Below are 17,557 nucleotides of genomic sequence, written 5' to 3'. Positions count from 1 at the left end.
AGAGGGGAACAGATTACAAATAATGCAAAGTAATTTATATTTGGCTCAACAAGGCCAAATATTATACTCACATTCAAATATGAATACTATTTCAAGTAAAATAATGAAGCTATGCCTTAAGGACCAGATCCAGGATATTCTGAAAACTATCAAACTTTCTTACCCTCTACAGTGCTTAAATACTGCTTAAACACTCTCTGCTTCCCAGCCTATGCAGGGGATGGACTCAGTAACTTTCAGGTTGAAACCCTACTGTTCCCTCTCCATCCTCCCCAACTCCCTCCCACCAGAAAAAAAGATAAAGAAAGAAAACAAAACCCCACTTTCTGTCCCAATCACACCTTCTCTAGGGGAGGAGGCCTTTCTTGGTGGTTGAACCAGGGTTGGGGGAGGGGAGACTGTGGTTCTGGTTCAAGGAGACTCCAGAGTGCTGCAAGGTTCAAGTCAAAAGGAGGTGAGAGAGTCAGGTCAAACAAACATCAATCAAATGTATAATTCCCCCAAACTGGAAAATCACAGTTGACTATACAGCACAAATAATTCCAAAGGAAATACACAGGACTCAATTCTCCTCTCATTTGTATCTTGTCTACTTTATGTAGTGTATTACTATTGAATGAGTGAAAAGAGAGGTGTGATTCTGTATAAAGTTCAGAACTGACTGCCTATTACTCAATTAACAACAAGGATTTCCAAAAAACTCTTAAGATAGTTTTTTTTTTTTCTTTCTTTCTTTCCCATAGGGGCACTTTCTAGGAGCAAAACAGTCTGCAATGATAGTAGCAGAAGGATCACTTTAAAAATTCATTTATCAGTTTCTTTCAAAGCAACTTTAATTATCTTTTCCAACATTAACAATCACAAACATTAGGAGCATTCAAGAAAACAAGCAAATAGCATGAAATATTTTACCTGCATTTGTCACAACAGATCATGTATCCATCATCATGTGTAAAACCACATATGCACCTGGTTACATCAGTACCATAACTTCCATCCTCAGATGTGCTGATTGTAGTAGCACTGGAAGTTTCATCAAAATTAGGAGTGGTAAAGATGCTTACTTCATTTTTGCTAATAAGAACTGATGGAGGAGGGGAAGCTGGAGGTGTTGGAGGAGGACGAGCACCATAATTATGGTCCTGGATAATTAAACACAAACACAGCACAATGTAATTTCAGTAACAGTATGATCTAAGCAACTTAAATAAAATTCAGTCCTTAACCTATTTGAGAGAGATGAAATTGGCCCATTTCTTCCTTAACACCTTTAAAATAGTGACTTGCTGAAACTAAATTTTAAACCATAATAAATGAAAATATCTACCTACAACCTTGGTCACCTTCACAATACAAGATGTGAGAATAGTGATGGTTAAAAAAAACAAACACAAAACCCTTAGAAAATAGAGGCTAAAGAATAACAAAAACAATTACAAAAGACATATTGTCACTAGACAGTATACAATAGGGATTTTTAAAGTTTGGGTATTTTTTATTCTGGTCCAAGTGGTAAAAATTTCTTTTTTTTTTTATATTTTATTTTTTAACTTTACAATATTGTATTGTTTTTGCCATATATCAACATGCATCCACCACAGGTATACATGTGTTCCCCATCCTGAACCCTCCTCCCTCCCCCCTCCCCGTACCATCCCTCTGGGTCATCGCAGTGCACCAGCCCCAAGCATCCAGTATCGTGCATCAAACCTGGACTGGCGACTCGTTTCATATATGATATTATACATGTTTCAATGCCATTCTCCCAAATCATCCCACCCTCTCCCTCTCCAACAGAGTCCAAAAGACTGTTCTAAAAATTTCTGATAATGGTAACTCGATTATACCACAAACGTGTTCAGTTCTGCAGCTGTTTCAGTCTGTACTCTGCCTCTTACTAGCTATGCAACACTCAATAAGTTAGCTTAGATAAGCTTTCATTTTCTCAGCTATGAAATGGGGATGAAAATTATACCCATATATGAGGTTGTTTTTGAAAATTAGATAATATATGTAAAAATATATATTAGTCAAGCTAATATATATATATATATCAAAAAAAATATATATGTCAAGCTCAGCACAGAGCTTGACATATAAGAGCTAAATCAGTGGTAACTATATAATTTATCATATAAAGTACTATATAATTTAAAATCAACGGTAGATAGTATAATTCTACGTACAATCTTTTTATAGAGAAGGTAAAGAATTATAACACTAAACTAGTAAAAGCATAAAAAGCAAAATACTACTACTATAAAAACTTCTAAGGAATTCCTCTTATAGAATTTTAATCCCTTGAATAAATATAATTAGATCAATGACAAATTAAACTACAAATTATATACCTAATTGTTTAGATAGTATAAAAAGTCTGCATTTTAAATATTCAGTTTTAGGCATAACACCACATACATCAACTTTCAACTTTTAGATGTAAAAAATTCAGATTTATATACAGATATAAAAAAACCTTCCAGAGAAATTTTTGACACTTACCGCATAGGGCAAACCAATGTAACTGTGTGAATGATGCGAGCTGCTGGTATATAACTGGTGGGGATAACTGTTGGATTTCTCAACTACCACAGGGCTAGCTTCTACGGATTCTGGTCTGGAAGGAAAAACATTGCATCAAAGAGAATTCCACTCAAACACTTACTATATTGGCTATACAAATAAAATGTCTTTAAAATGTCTAAAACATAAACACCCTGCAGATATGACATACCCTATCTAGAGTCCATGTTATAAAAAAACCTTTTAATTAAGTACAATAAATGTCCCATCTTCAAACTCTGATATAGTTTCCCTATCACTGAAAAAATTACTAGACATTAAAAATCACTTAATGTACTCAGTGGCACTGGGGACACTATGCACAGGGGTGGACAAAAGTGGTAGAAATAATTTAAACAAGACTAAGGACATACTGAATCCACATGCATGGACCCCAATTTGAATGTGAAGTATCCATTTCAATGTTCAAAGCTTTATGTATGTGTTACTATGTCAAGATATAACAAAGTCTTGGAACTATCAGAAAAGCTAAGGAAAGGAAACCTTACAATGAACCAAGACTTGCTTATGAAAAAAAATGCAACCAGTAGCTGTGGTAGTGTCAGATTAGCAGTTCTGGCCTCATAATGACTAAATGATGATGAGCTGACCAACCACTGACAGTAACAACTCACCTACTATGGTTGACTTCTAAGTTCCCTGGTCTAGCATTTTATGTACATCACCTGCCCAGATGCTTCACTTGTATCAATCCTCCTGGAGCCCTCATCTGACAATTCCTATTGATCAATGTGGCAGTGAACCTACTTCTGAGGGCAATTCACACTGAAATTAATTTCTCCCTTGCACAAACATAACATGACTTATTTCCATGCCTTTATTCTTTCCAAGCCACTGTTAGAGATGATTTTTTCAAAACCTTTATCAAACCTCTTAATCAAAACCTTTCCTTAGAATTTAATACTATTTGAATTCTTCATGGTTTAAGGCTGCTTAACGCAGTTACAATCTAACTGGTCAAATTTCTGTTGTCAACTACTTCTCTCCTCAACTCATCCCTTAAGCAAATTCTCAATTTCGCTCTAAGTGACTATTACTTGGGATCCAGTGTGCTACAATCAGGAGAGAGAGGAGACACAAACTAAGGTCAAGCAGTTCTGAAGGAGATTATAAAAGAAGAGTCTCCAAAATGTTCTGAATCTTTAGAAAACCAGTACTCACCTAATAGCTATGCTGTGATGTTAAAAATTGACTTGTTTAATCTTTTAAAGAGAAATGTGTTTAATTCCAAAATTAATTCATGTTTATTGTACAAACTTTAAAAGAGACATAACAAGAAAGTGAAAGATCATGTCTTCATCCAAACCTGATAGACCCATGTTAAGATGCTTTGTATCCTCCTCTATATTTGTCTATCCATAAATACATCTCACCGTTTTTTAAAAATGAGAATATACAATATGTATTCACAATTTGGTGCTTCCCTGATGGTTTGTGTGTGCGCTCAGTTGCTTCAGTCATGTCCAACTGTTTGTGACCCTGTGGACTGTAGCCTGCCAGGCTCCTCTGTCTGTGGAATTCTTCAGGCAAGAAGACTGGGGCAGGTTGCCATGCCCTCCCCTCCAGGGGATCTTCCATACCCAGGGACTGAACCCACATTTCTTAAGTCTCCTACATTAGCAGGCAGGTTCTTTATGGCTAGCATCACCTCAGAAGAATTCACCTGCCAATGCGGGAGACCCGGGTTTTATCTTTGGGTGGAGAAGATCCCCTGGAGAAGGAAATGGCAACCCACTCCAGTATTCTTGCCTGGAGAACTCCATGGACAGAGGAGCCTGGCCAACTACAGCCCATGGGGTCCCAAAGAGTCAGACACAACTTAGCGATTAAACAACAACAAATTCACAGTTTGCCTTTTCAACCTTCCAATGTTAACACATAGTGCTGTCTTATTTTTTATAACTGCTTATTTCATTATATGAATGTACTATAGTTTATTTAATAAATTCCCTACTGGATGTTTAAATTGTTCCTATTCTTCAGTGTTAAGGTATCATTGCAATTGTACACTGTTTTATATATAATTTTCTGTTTATATAATGGTATTTCTACAACATGGATTCCTTGAGGCAGACATACTGAACAAAAGGATAAAATTCACATAAAATGAATAGATAAACTGCTTTGATTACAATATTGATTCCTTTCAAATTATTTTAAAAATACACAACAGGAGGACTTCCCTGGTGGTCCACTGGTTAAGAATCCACCTGGCAATACAGGGGATACCAGTTTGATATCTGATCACAGAACTAAGATCCTATAGGCGCCAGAGCAACTAAACCTGACTGCCTCAACTACTGAACTCATGTGCTCTGGGCCCATGCATCACAACTAGAGAATCTGTGTGCCACAGTGAAAGAGCCAGTGCAGCCAAGTAAATAAATAAATATTTTTTAAAATACATAGAGGGAAAAAGCAGAATTTTAGCAATTCCTGATTATTAGAACAACATGTAAGAATTATAGCCATTATAGAAAGAATCACTTTTAGGGATTTAGAGTGTGGCAAGAAATTTGTATTTTGGAGTAGATAATGGGTGTGAATTAAACAAGACTTTCAGCCCAAATACAGATAAACTCAAGCACGTAAACAAGCCACAAATCCTTTGCATAACCTCATGATTCAAATTAAAGCTATACAGTACTATTCACAATTGCCAAGACATGGAAACAACCTATATGTCCATTGACAGATGAAAGGGTAAAGAAGATGTGGCACATATTATACAATGGAATACAACTCAGCCATAAAAAAGAATGAAATAAACTATTTGCAACGACATGGATATAACTAGAGATTATCATACTAAGTGAAGTAAGTCAGACATAGAAAGACAAATAATGTATGGGGTCACTTATATGTGGAATTTAAAATATGGCACAAATAAACCTATCTATAAAACAGAAGCAGACTCACAGACATAGACAACAGACTGGTTATCAGAGGGGGAGGGAAAGAGAGAGGGACAGACTGGAAGTTTGAGGTTAGTAGATGCAAAGCACTATATTTAAAATGGATAAATAACAACATCCTCCTCTACAGCACTTAGAACTATATCCAATCTCCTGGGATAAACCATAATGGAGAAGAACACAAAAATGAATGCATATGTGTATAACTAAGCCACTTTGCTGTACAGCAGAAATTAGCACAACACTGTAAATCAACTATACTTTAATATTTAAAAAAAAAAAAATTAAAGCTCTAAGTACTGAAAAGCTGGCAATGCAAGAAGGCAGAAACACTTCATCAAGATCTTCATTTCTATGCTGATACTTACTAAGAGTAATTTTAAAAGGCAATAATGTAAAAAGAAATGGGTTGACACAGTTTAAGGATTTTCCTGAACTGTAAGATAGTATTTAACAGAAAACAAAACAAAAAATAGGGCACCAGACATTCTTAGAAATGTTCTTTAAAAAGTCCCATGGTGCTAAATATCCTCAAAGCACACAGTAAATCTGAAAACAACTTTGTGACAAATACCAACAGTCAAATATCCTTTAGATCCAGTAACCCCGTTACTGGAAATTTATTTTAATAAAATTAATTTCCACTAAGTAATTACTCACAGAATTGAGATGTTCTTTGTAATTCTATTCCTAAAACCAGGTATACAAGTAGAAATTATTTAAATGTCCAACTAGTAGAAAATGATTAAATTTGAGCAAACCTACTATATTTACACATGGACAATGCACAGCAAGAACTCACAGTAAACAAAAATTACTACATTATGGTTATGGGAGCTTTCTCAAAATCTCCTGGAACATTAACACAAAGCTTTAATAATTTTTTTATACTGCATGGCTAAAGAGATAATATACAATAGGTTTTTGTGTAAATAGTTGTTACAGAGTTTTGCCAAGAGAACACACTGATCATAGCAATACCCTCTTCCAACAAAACAAGAGACGATTCTACACATGGACATCACAGGTCATCAATAATGAAATCAGACTGATTATATTCTTTGCAGCTGAAGATGGAGAAGCTCTATACAGTCAGCAAAAACAAGACCTGAGCTGACTGTGGCTCAGATCATGAACCCCTTATTGGAAAATTCAGACTTAAATAGAAGAAAGTAGGGAAAACCACTAGGCCATTCAAATATTACCTAAATCAAATCCCTTACAATTACACAGTTGAAGGGACAAATAGATTCAAGGGATTACATCTGACAGAGTGCCTGAAGAACTGTGGACGGAGGTTCGTAACATGGTACAGAAGACAGTGATCAAAACTATCAAGAAAAATAAATGCAAATAGCTTAGAAAAGAAGAGAAGCAAAAGGCAAGCGAGAAAAGGAAAGATAAACCCATTAGAATACAGAGTTCCAAAGAATAGCAAGGAGAGATAAGAAAGCCTTCCTCAGTGACCGATGCAAAGGAACAGAAAAACAAAAGAATGGGAAAGACTAGAGATCTCTTAAAAACTAGTTACCAAGGGAACATTTCATGCAAAGATGGGTACAATAAAGGACAGAAATGGTATGGACTTAACAGTAACAGAAGATATTAAGAAGAGGTGAAAAGAACAGACAGAAGAACTATACAAAAGCAATCTTAACGACCCAGATAACCATGATGGTGTCATTACCCACCTAGAGCCAGACATCGTGGAGTGTGAAATCAAGAGGGCTTTAGGAACACGAACAAAGCTAGGAAAGGTGATGGAATTCCAGCTGAGCTTTTTCAAATCCTAAAAGATGATGTTGTGAAAGTGCTGCACTCAATAGGCCAGAAAATTTGGAAAACTCAACGGTGGCCATAGGACTGGAAAAGGTCAGTTTTCATTCCAATCCCAAAGAAAGGCAATCCTCAAACTACCACACGATTGCACTCATTTCATGTGCTAGCAAAGTAATGCTCAAAATTCTCCAAGCTAGGCTTCAACAGTATGTGAACCGAGAACTTCCAGATGTTCAAGCTGGATTTAGAAAAGGCAGAGGAACCAGAAATCAAATTGCCAACATCTGCTGGATCATAGAAAAAGCAAGAGAATTTCAGAAAAACCTCTACTTCTACTTCACTGAGTATGCTTTATAAAGCCTTTGACTGTGTGGAACACAATAAACTGTGGGAAATTCTTAAAGCCATGGGAATACCAGACCACCTCACCTGCCTCCTGAGAAACTTGTATGCAGATCAAGAAGCAACAGTTAGAACCGGACATGGAACAACAGACTGGTTCCAAATTGGGCAAGGAGTACGTCAATGCTGTATAGTGTCATCCTGCTTATTTAACTTATATGCAGAGTATATCATGCGAAATGCCTGTTTGGATGACTCACAAGCTGGAATGAAGATTGCTGGAAAAAACATCAATAACCTCAGCTATGCAGATGACACCACCCTTATATCAGAAAGCAAAGAGGAACTAAAGAGCCTCTTGATAAAGGTCAAAGAAGAGAGTGAAAAGGTTGGCTTAAAACTGAACATTCAAAAAACAAAGATCATGGCATCCGGTCCCATAACTTCTGGCAAACAGATGGGAAAACAAAGGAAACAGTGACAGACTTTATTTTCTTCGGCTCCAAAATCACTGCAGATGGTGACTGCAGCCTTGAAATTAAAAGATGCTTGCTCCTTGGAAGAAAACCTATGATATAAAAAGTTGTTTAATGCTAACGTCTTTGCCAACAAAGGTCCGTATAATCAAAGCTATGGTTTTTCTAGTAGTTCTGTATGGATATGAGAGTTGGACCATAAGGAAGGCTGAGTGCTGAAGAATTTATGCTTTTGAACTGTGGTGTTGGAGAAGGCTCTTCTTGAGTCCCTTGGACTGCAAGGAGATCAAACCAGTCAATTATAAAGGAAATCAATCCTGAATATTCATTGGAAGGCCTGATGCTGAAGCTCCAATACTTTGGCCACCTGATATGAAGACCCGACTCATTAAAAAATTGACTCTGATGCTGGGAAAGATTGAAGGTAAAAAGAGACGAGGACAAGATGGTTGGATGGCATCACTGACTCAATGGACAGGAGTCTGAGTAAGCTCTGGGAGATGGTGAAGGACAGGGGAGCCTGGCATGCTACAGTCCATGGTGTCACAAAGAGTCAGACATGACTGAGTGACTAAACAACACCAATAATTTCTAGTTGTTACATGACATCCTGAACTTCTTTGAGTCGACTTTTCCACTTAAGACTGTTCAGAATTCTGAAAGAAACTTTTTATTTGACTATTTAGCCACACAAAGCTTGAGTCATCTCCAAGGGCTTGTTTTTGATTTATAGCACATTACTAAAGAGCTTCCAAAAAGATACCTTTACATAGACTCTAGAGTTGAGAAAATAAAATTGTATTTTAAACTCCTACTCTTAACTGTGAGATCTGCGAACTTAATATTCATTGGTTTAAGATAATATGATTTAAATTTCCTAGTTAAAATCTATCACTTAAAAAAATACCATCACTTATTAAAATTTTTATACTGGAGAACTTTATATCCCTCCTACTCCTATATTCTGTCCCAATGTATTCTATCATGGTCAGTACTCAGTCACTTAAATAATACAGCAAATTTCAATCTCTGTCTTGTTGCTGTTTTAATTCTGCTAGTTTCCAGCTGCCTGAATTAGGCACTAACCAGAACTGTTAAACAACAAAGAATCTGCCTGCAATGTGGAAGACCTGGGTTCCATCCCTGGGTCAGGAAGATCCCCTGGAGAAGGGCATGGCAACCCACTCCAGTATTCTTGCCTGGAGAATCCCATGGACAGAGGAGCCTGGTGGGCTACAGTTCATGGGGTTGCAAAGAGTTGGACATGACTGAGTGACTAACACTTTCACTTGAAGCAGGCACTAACTGGAACTGTTACTTTAAAGAACTATACCATTCAACTTATTGAAATCACAGTATTATTTTTTACATATAGGGACATTTTGTTCAACTCTATAGTCCCTTATATCTGTCTACCATGAAGAGGCTATAAAAATTTTGTAGCCTTAGTTCTACCTCTCCTAAACAAATGAAATAGAATTAACTAAGATAACGAGCATTCAACAATCATTTGTATGTAGTAAGTTTCAGGGTTCACAAAGAGACCTTCAAGCCTTATGATTCATGTCTTACTACTGTTTCCAAACTTTTTCATCCTCTCAGACAGACACTTTGTTCTCATATCTCTTACCTTCTCCAGGTCCAATCGCCTGGTAACCTTTACTATTTATTTCTATTTGCCCATTCTAGAAAACTTACATCAGTTCAGTTGCTCAGTCATGTCCAACTCTTCGCAGCATACATAACTATTCGCAACATAAGACAATGTACACAAATGGAATCATAAAATGTTTGTCATTTTATGTCTGTTTTATTTTACTTAGCATAACATTTTCCAGTTTCATCCATTTTATACCATGTTTCAGAATTCTATTCTTTTTTATGGCTAATATTCCATTGTATAGATAGGCCACATTTTGATTTGTCCATTCATCTGTTGATGGACACTTGAGATGTTAGACCTTTTGTCTAACATAGACATTTTGTCTATTGCGAGTAATGCTGTTATGGATATTGATATACAAATATCTGTTTTGAGCCTTTGATTTCAATTTTTTCTGGGCCATAAGGTAATTCTGTTTAACATTTTGAGAAAGTACCAAACTGTTTCCCATTTTTTTTAATGCCTTAATCTTTTAAAATTTTTCTTTTCCCTATCTCCTAAATGTTTGTTTTTTAGGTGTCTGTACTTTAAACCTTGGAGGTTTCATCCACTACTATAGTTTTCACCATTTCCTATGTGTTCATGAATTCCAAATCATCCTTAATCTAACTGTATTTCATTAGCTCCACCCAAATAGTTCTCCATATTACTAGACCTCTTAATTTATCTAAATTTATCTCATGACTATAAAGTAGATGTTTGTTGTAGAAAGCCCTTTTTTACATCCCAGATTTTGGAATTTAAAATTAAACCAGGGACTTCCCTGATGGTCCAGTGGCTAAGACTGGGCGCTTCCAATGCAGGGGGCGTGGGTTCAATCCCTTCTTGGGGAACTAAGATCCCACATGCCGTGCAGTGCAGCCAAAAAAAAAAAAAAGAATTAAATTTAGAGCTGGAGCCAACCAACTTTTTCTGTGAAGAACCAGAGAGTAAATATATTCAGGACCTCAAACAATATGGTTTCTGTTGCAACTTCTCAGCTCTATTGTACCTGGAAAGCCAGAAAATATAATTAAACAAGTGGGCATGACTGAGTCTCAATAAAATCTTATTCACAAAAATCAGGCAGCAGGCTGGGTTTGGCTCAGTAATCCTAGTTTGCTGACTGCTTGTTTAGAGAAAGCAAATTTGGGGAAGGAACTGATTGTAATAGAGTACCATTTTTCTCTGATTTCAATGGCTTTAGCAAGTGCTACTAGTGTAACAGTATAACTTTCTTTGAAAATGTAACATCAACTCAACAGGAATTTCTTATTAATTTATTAACAAATAATTATTGAGGGTTTATTATATACCAGCTACTGTTTTAGGTACTGGGAACACAATTTCATATCTAAAATCTAGTATTTACATTCAAATTGTTTTTCTTTTATAAAAATGGAAAAATGCCACTTTGTATTACAACCCTATTCTTCCACTTGCTCTCTGGACCTTATCCCTTCTCACATTTTCAAGATCTGTACACTTTACTCTTGCTGGCAACTATTCCTTGTGTTTTACATCTTCAGTCTACCTCTATATTAGATCACTGCTGTCTTATTTATTATTCCATTAAAAAAAAAAACTCCTGCCCCCTTTCATTTGTCATTTCTCTGTTCCTCTTTTTAGAAAACTTAAAAGAGTTGTTTGTGCTCAACATCAGGCTGCACAACACCACAATAACTATCCATATTGTCAAACTAATTGGTAATTGTAGTTTATATAGACTTTTCAGCATGTGATGTAAGTGTTCCCTTCCTAAAAAGACTTAACTTTGCTAGCTTTCTAGATTGGAGAAGGCATTGGCACCCCACTCCAGTACTCTTGCCTGGAGAATCCCAGGGACGGGGGAGCCTGGTGGGCTGCCGTCTATGGGGTCGCACAGAGTCGGACATGACTGAAGCGACTTAGCAGCAGCAGCAGCAGCAGCTTTCTAGATACCACACTTAACTGGCCACTCTTTCTCATTTTTGCTTGATTTTCTTTTCTGCCCATGTTTTCTCTTTTCCCCCGGCTCATCTTTTTCTTTAAACAACTCTCCATCCAGTTACTTAATCCAAAACCATAAAGTATCATTCTTGATTATTCATTTGCCCTCACCCACCACATCTAATTCTTTGATCAATTCTGGCTCTTCTTCCAATATACATTTACAATCAGTACACTTCTCCTCCTAGTCCAAGTCTTTGTCATCTCTTGCCTGGACATTGCAGTAACACTATGAATGTACTGAATGCTACTGAATTGTACACTTAAAACTAGTTAAAACGGTAAACTTTATGTTACGTATATTTTACTACAATTTTTTAAAAGAAAGAAAGAAAACCACAAAAGGCTAGTTTCACTAAAGCCAAAGGCACAGAGAATCAAGAGTAATAAATCCTCCTTAGACAACAAACAATATGAGGCCTGAAAACTATGCATTAGCTTCAACATGCCAGTAGCATGGTCAAAGTAAAAGTCAACTTGTATGGAGCAGCTGGAAGAAGAGTGAAGGACGCAAGCGTTCAAGGATCTGAATAGACTGACAATTGAGACAGTGCCCAAGGAACCAAAAGAATGACAGGTGGAGATAATACTGATACAGGGTCAAGATTTAATCTGAAATAGTCACTCTCAGAACCTACCTCTGACCCTGTGAGGTGATACTGGGTGTTAGAAAAGGTAAAATGCTGTTGCTAAGACTCGTTTAGTGGAGCAGGTAGAGCAAAGATGTAGTGGGGATGCTTTGCAAATGACTCCAAGGGAGTGGTAGAATATGGATTTCTTTCCCTCAGATTGGAAGTAGTTTTGTTCTGGCCTAGAATTAGTGGTAATAGATCTGCTTCTGCTGAGTCTATACAGGTGTAATGTGGAGGGCAATTCTTGGATCCCCAGACAATGCTACCATGAAGCAAGGGGTGGAGAAGCAGTCGCTGAGTTTTGCTTGTTGTGACACTGAGTATAGTAGGACAGAACTATTCAGGGAAACAGTACCTGCTGCTCCAAAGTGATATTCAGGAACTGTTCTAGAAGGTATTTTAAATATCACATTTGTTCAACCTCCAGTATTACACACCAGGAGTTGACTGATCTAAGTACCACAAACTGATTATCATTAAGTCTCTGTATATTCATGAGACATGAAACATAAGCTCTCTGGATCTCAGATTCCACATTTACAAAATCAAGTCTTAATTCTAAGTCACATGGCATTATAATAACAAAGTAAATACTAAAGCCTAGATCTCTTAGGTTGGTCTAGTACTATTTCTATCAAACTGCATTATCCCCACTTCCTGTGAGATTTATCAGAGTGCTATTTTGTCTATGGATTTATGACCTAATGATGTAAACAGCTTTACCTCATTTCTGTATTACAAAATGGTACCATGTATTATTTTATTAGAGTTACACAAAGCCTGATTTTTGGTAATTCTGAATCTATACCACTTTAACTGTCATTACTTCATAAACTTTACAAATACGGAGAACACATTTGGGCATTAAAATTTAAATTATTTATGTAGCATTTCCCTTCTTAAAAATGAAAAAAGGTTATTTTCAAATGTGTTACAGTCCTAAATTATTGTTGAAAAACTCAGAAAGCAGAACAACTACCATTTTGTTTGCAGTAATCTACCTGATGTTGCCACATTTTCCTGGAACCACTTTACAAATTTAAAATTGTATTTGTTTATACCAAAATATCCTTATTCTTTAAAAAGCCATCATAAATTATCATTTATTATATATTTTAGTGTAGACATTTAAGCAGTCAGGTGAATTGAAGATCTAAACAGAGAGAAACGCCAATCATAAAATTAAGAGAGGAACTGAGAGAAAAAGAATAGGCTAGAATGATTGATTAAATAAGCTCTGATTCCTCCTGAAACTGGACTTTAATGATTTCCTTCTTCCTCATCAAAATTTTAATTTCTTCCCTATATAAACCTTCAAAATAGTTGTATTTTAATGAGAAGTTTATATGAGTATTTTAAGTGAAACCTCTAGTTTTTCTTTCAATGTTAAAACATTCGGTAACAGACACTTGGGTATCAGTAATTGCACATGGATAGAATGGCTCCCTGTTACAGTAATGAATATAAAAGATATCCACGAGTTCTCACTATGCTCCTTCAGATTTGTGATCAAAACATTTCTATCATTCTTGTTACACCTAACACTTTTTAAAGATGTATTAAAATTAAACACATTACAATGGCATACAAGAAAAATTTTTAAATGGAGAGATTTGGTGTGACAACTGTCCTCAGTTTACCACATGTGGCATTTTACTTCATTTAACTCATCAATAAACAAAACTTAGCTCTTTTGATCGATGTGGCAAATGGATCTGGAGCCAAGCAGCCCTGGAATTAACTCTTTATTTTTTATTAACTAACTATGTGGCCTTAGGGAAGTCTCTTAATCTCCTTGAGCTGCATTTCTTTTGTAAAATGGGAATAATAGCTGCTTATACACTATGTTACAGACAAGAAAAAAAATTAGAGAAAAACTTTATTATTAAGTATAAAGCAAATGAGAAATTTCAACAGTTCTAAACAATGCTAAGAACAGTATTTCAAAACATTCTTTTGAGTATTAAAACAAATCACATTTAAATGAAAGCACTTCTAAATTAGGATAAGTAAATTAACACTTTTAAGGGCAGCAGAAAGTATTAGTTTCTTGACAAATAAAAAGCATAAAGAAATCATGAACAGAAACATTAAATACTAGTGGAACACAAGTAAAAAGCTACTGAAAACATTTCATTATACATTAAACATTTTAGTATCTTTAATTACATAAATTCAGACTACAAGCAGCCAAATATTTCAACAAACTAATAATGAATTCTGTCAGCAGATGGCTCTGGTGACACTGAGATAACCTAATATTAAATACTATAAACAAAATACAGACAGTAAAAATGTACTGAATCTCAGAAATCTGGAGTCAAAAAGAGTCACATTAATACTTCAAGCCCTCTTTTTCAAATGAAGATATCAAAGTCTACAATAATTGTCTTAAGGGCTCACTGGTTTATTAGTGGCAGAACAAAACTGAAAACCCAGATATCTCCCTTTAGTACTCTCAGTCAACAGAGAGGCATTTACTGTATTCCCAGTTATAGCACTAAAAGCCCTGTTCCAAAGTAATTTACCTGTAACTTAGATACGTCACATTTACTAATTTGTCTACCACATCCAAAAATACACATATTTATCCAAAACCTCATTAGAAAGATTTCTAAAGTAATATTTGGTAGTAAAAATAATGTTAAAAGGAATAGAATGTTAGTAAATTATGTTCCCAGTCTCTGAGAAGAAAAGTAATTTGGTTTTTCTTTTTTAAAAAGACTAAGAAAGAATCAGTTTAACACTTCCTATTTAATACCTCTTCCCACTTCTCAGCTCTAGAAGGGTTTCTCACCTTTGCTTCTTTAACCAATTTAGTAATTCAGATAGAATGCCTGACATAAAAGACAGAAGCAGCAGTACAAGAAGTCAATTTATATCAATTAGGATAAAAACATACAATTCTAATTAATGCTGAACTCTGGCTCAACTTTCCTATTTATCTACTGGTAACTGAGTTTAGGTTTTCTTTCATATTCCTTATCTTCAAGCAGAGATCTAAAAATATCTTTGTTATATGCAGTCATTGATTATAATAAATTTACTACCCCTAAAAGTAAAGCTACTATTTACACAAACCATATATCAAAATAAATTACTTAAGTTACGTAAGTCATTTTTTGTAATAGTACTAGGAAAGAAGCTGTAATAGAAAATGCCTAAAATTAACACATCAATAAGTTCTGCTTCTGCCATTTAACTGCTCTGTGACTCGTTTCCTCATCTAAAATTTGAAAATAATATCTATCTCATAGTTATATCTTTATCTTTCTTATTCAAAAATAGATTGTTATGATCTCATAATTTTCATAACTAGCAGAGGCTTCACTGTTCTTTTCTCTTCTGAGATCCTACAGGTTGTAATTTAGCCTAGAATTTCTCTATCCAATACAATGGCCTCCAGACATATATGCTATAGAACACTTGAAATATGGCTAGTTTGACCTGAGAGGTTCTGGAAGTATAAAACCAACTTGTGGCAAGGTAATGGGAACAGAAAAAAACAAAATACAAGATCCCTAACTCTGCAGGAAAAGCAAGACAAACCCAAGATGTTTAAAAACTTAGTAATGAGAGGAAAACAAATATGTAACAAAGACTAATGAGTTTTATTTCAGAGACGAGATAATCCAAGAAGAAACATTACTGAGTATGGGAATACTGGACTAGAGTTTAGCAAGTCCATTATTATAGATCCTGAACCAGACCTTCAATTTCCTACTATAAAATGCGACAGATAGCATGTATTCTATCTAGATGAACTGTAAGTGATTAAATAAATTCCCCTTTATAGTCTTAGAAATGAGTATAAATTTGGTTCAGTAAACTAATTCACTCAATAAACAATCAAGTATCTCCTAAACTTTAGAGTAGTATAATTTATTAGTGATATATTTTAGCAGTATTTTTAAAAAATATAACTAATAGGGACTTCTCTGGTGTGTCCAGTGGCTAAGACTCCACACTCTCGATGCAGAGGTTCTGGGTTCAACACTGGTCAGGGAACTAGATCCCACATGCTTCAACTAAAAGATGCCACAGACGTGGCTACTGAAGACCCTGTGCGCTGCAGCGAAAATCAAAGATCCCACGTGCCACTATTAAGAGCCAATGCAGCCAAATAAACATTTACATATATATGAAACTAATATATAATTAATAACATCATATAGCTACATGAGTATAACAAAATTCAATACTTAAAAAAAAATATTGTGGAATAATTATGTAGCTGCACAGGACGTTAACAAAGAAACATATGGGGAAGTCCCATGTGCCCTTTCCCCAGCATCTTGCATCAATACAAGTACAGTATCTTCTGATTACATATTTGAAGTAAAAAGGAAATGTTAATTATATAAAAATTTCTTATGAAAATAGCTCTAAAAGCTTTATATATAGTTTTTAAGTTTGAAAATTTAGCCACAAAAATTCTGATAGTTGTCTCACAGTAGAAATTGGTACCAGCTATACTTTTTGTGTCCACTGAGTAAGAGATACCATACCCAAGGGACACATACTTGTATGTGGAATAGAAAAAAATAATTTCCTAAAACATAAATGTTCTTTTAAAAAAAAACAGTCATTCTGTAATTACCTACAAGTTGATCATTTTCTAATAATAAAAATGTCCATATTTGTACCAGGAAAGATTTGGCTCAACAATATAAATCATAATTATTCTACAAACACTCTTATAGATGCATTTAATAAAGAACACAGGCAGAAAGCTCTCCCCTAAACTGCTGTCAATATAGTATTCATTTTTTTTAACTGTATAATTAATATGTGGCTTTTATTCTGTTTGTGCATTGCCTAACAGCATACATACTAAACATGCAAACAAGACAAAGGAGCATCTCGCACTGTATGCTGGACTAATTCCTATTTCATACATAAATAATATTTCATTAATTACATTTTGTAGTAAGTGCTTATGAGGCTAATTTTAAAAAAACTGTCAAGGTGAATTTTTTAGGAAGTAAAAAATCTTTATTACCAATAAATGCCTATAACTATTATCAGATATAGATTTGCATCTATCAGATGCACTAAGAAAAACTGGTACTTTAGTCTGGGACCCACTTGCCTGTCAAGCCCACTTCCAGGTTCTTTTTTCTTCGTTAGGAGTGTCCCTATCTGGGCAGAAGGAATGTCAATCAACAGTCACAAGAGTACCCTTGTTTAGGAATCCCT

General features: G+C 35.3%; 1 protein-coding gene across 4 annotated transcripts in view; it reads right to left on the bottom strand.

Annotated features, from left to right (window-relative positions):
* The window catches only part of KMT2E (lysine methyltransferase 2E (inactive)), a 90,675-nt gene that overhangs the window by 49,413 nt on the left and 23,705 nt on the right, over positions 1-17,557 (bottom strand). For 3 of the 4 annotated variants that reach the window (XM_055590192.1, XM_055590190.1, XM_055590191.1), the window contains 2 exons: positions 2,503-2,617; positions 913-1,142 (listed from right to left, as the gene is read on the bottom strand). In XM_055590192.1, the coding sequence (XP_055446167.1) occupies positions 913-1,142; positions 2,503-2,617 (345 nt within the window). Of the gene's footprint in view, positions 1-341; positions 431-912; positions 1,143-2,502; positions 2,618-17,557 lie in introns of those variants that run through there. The other variant, XM_055590193.1, reaches the window with a different exon arrangement.

This window comes from Bubalus kerabau, chromosome 8 (genome assembly GCF_029407905.1).
Source record: "Bubalus kerabau isolate K-KA32 ecotype Philippines breed swamp buffalo chromosome 8, PCC_UOA_SB_1v2, whole genome shotgun sequence".
Taxonomy (NCBI): domain Eukaryota; kingdom Metazoa; phylum Chordata; class Mammalia; order Artiodactyla; family Bovidae; genus Bubalus; species Bubalus kerabau.
The sequence above is the reverse complement of the archived record's forward strand: the minus strand, read 5'-3'. Positions and strand labels throughout refer to the sequence as shown.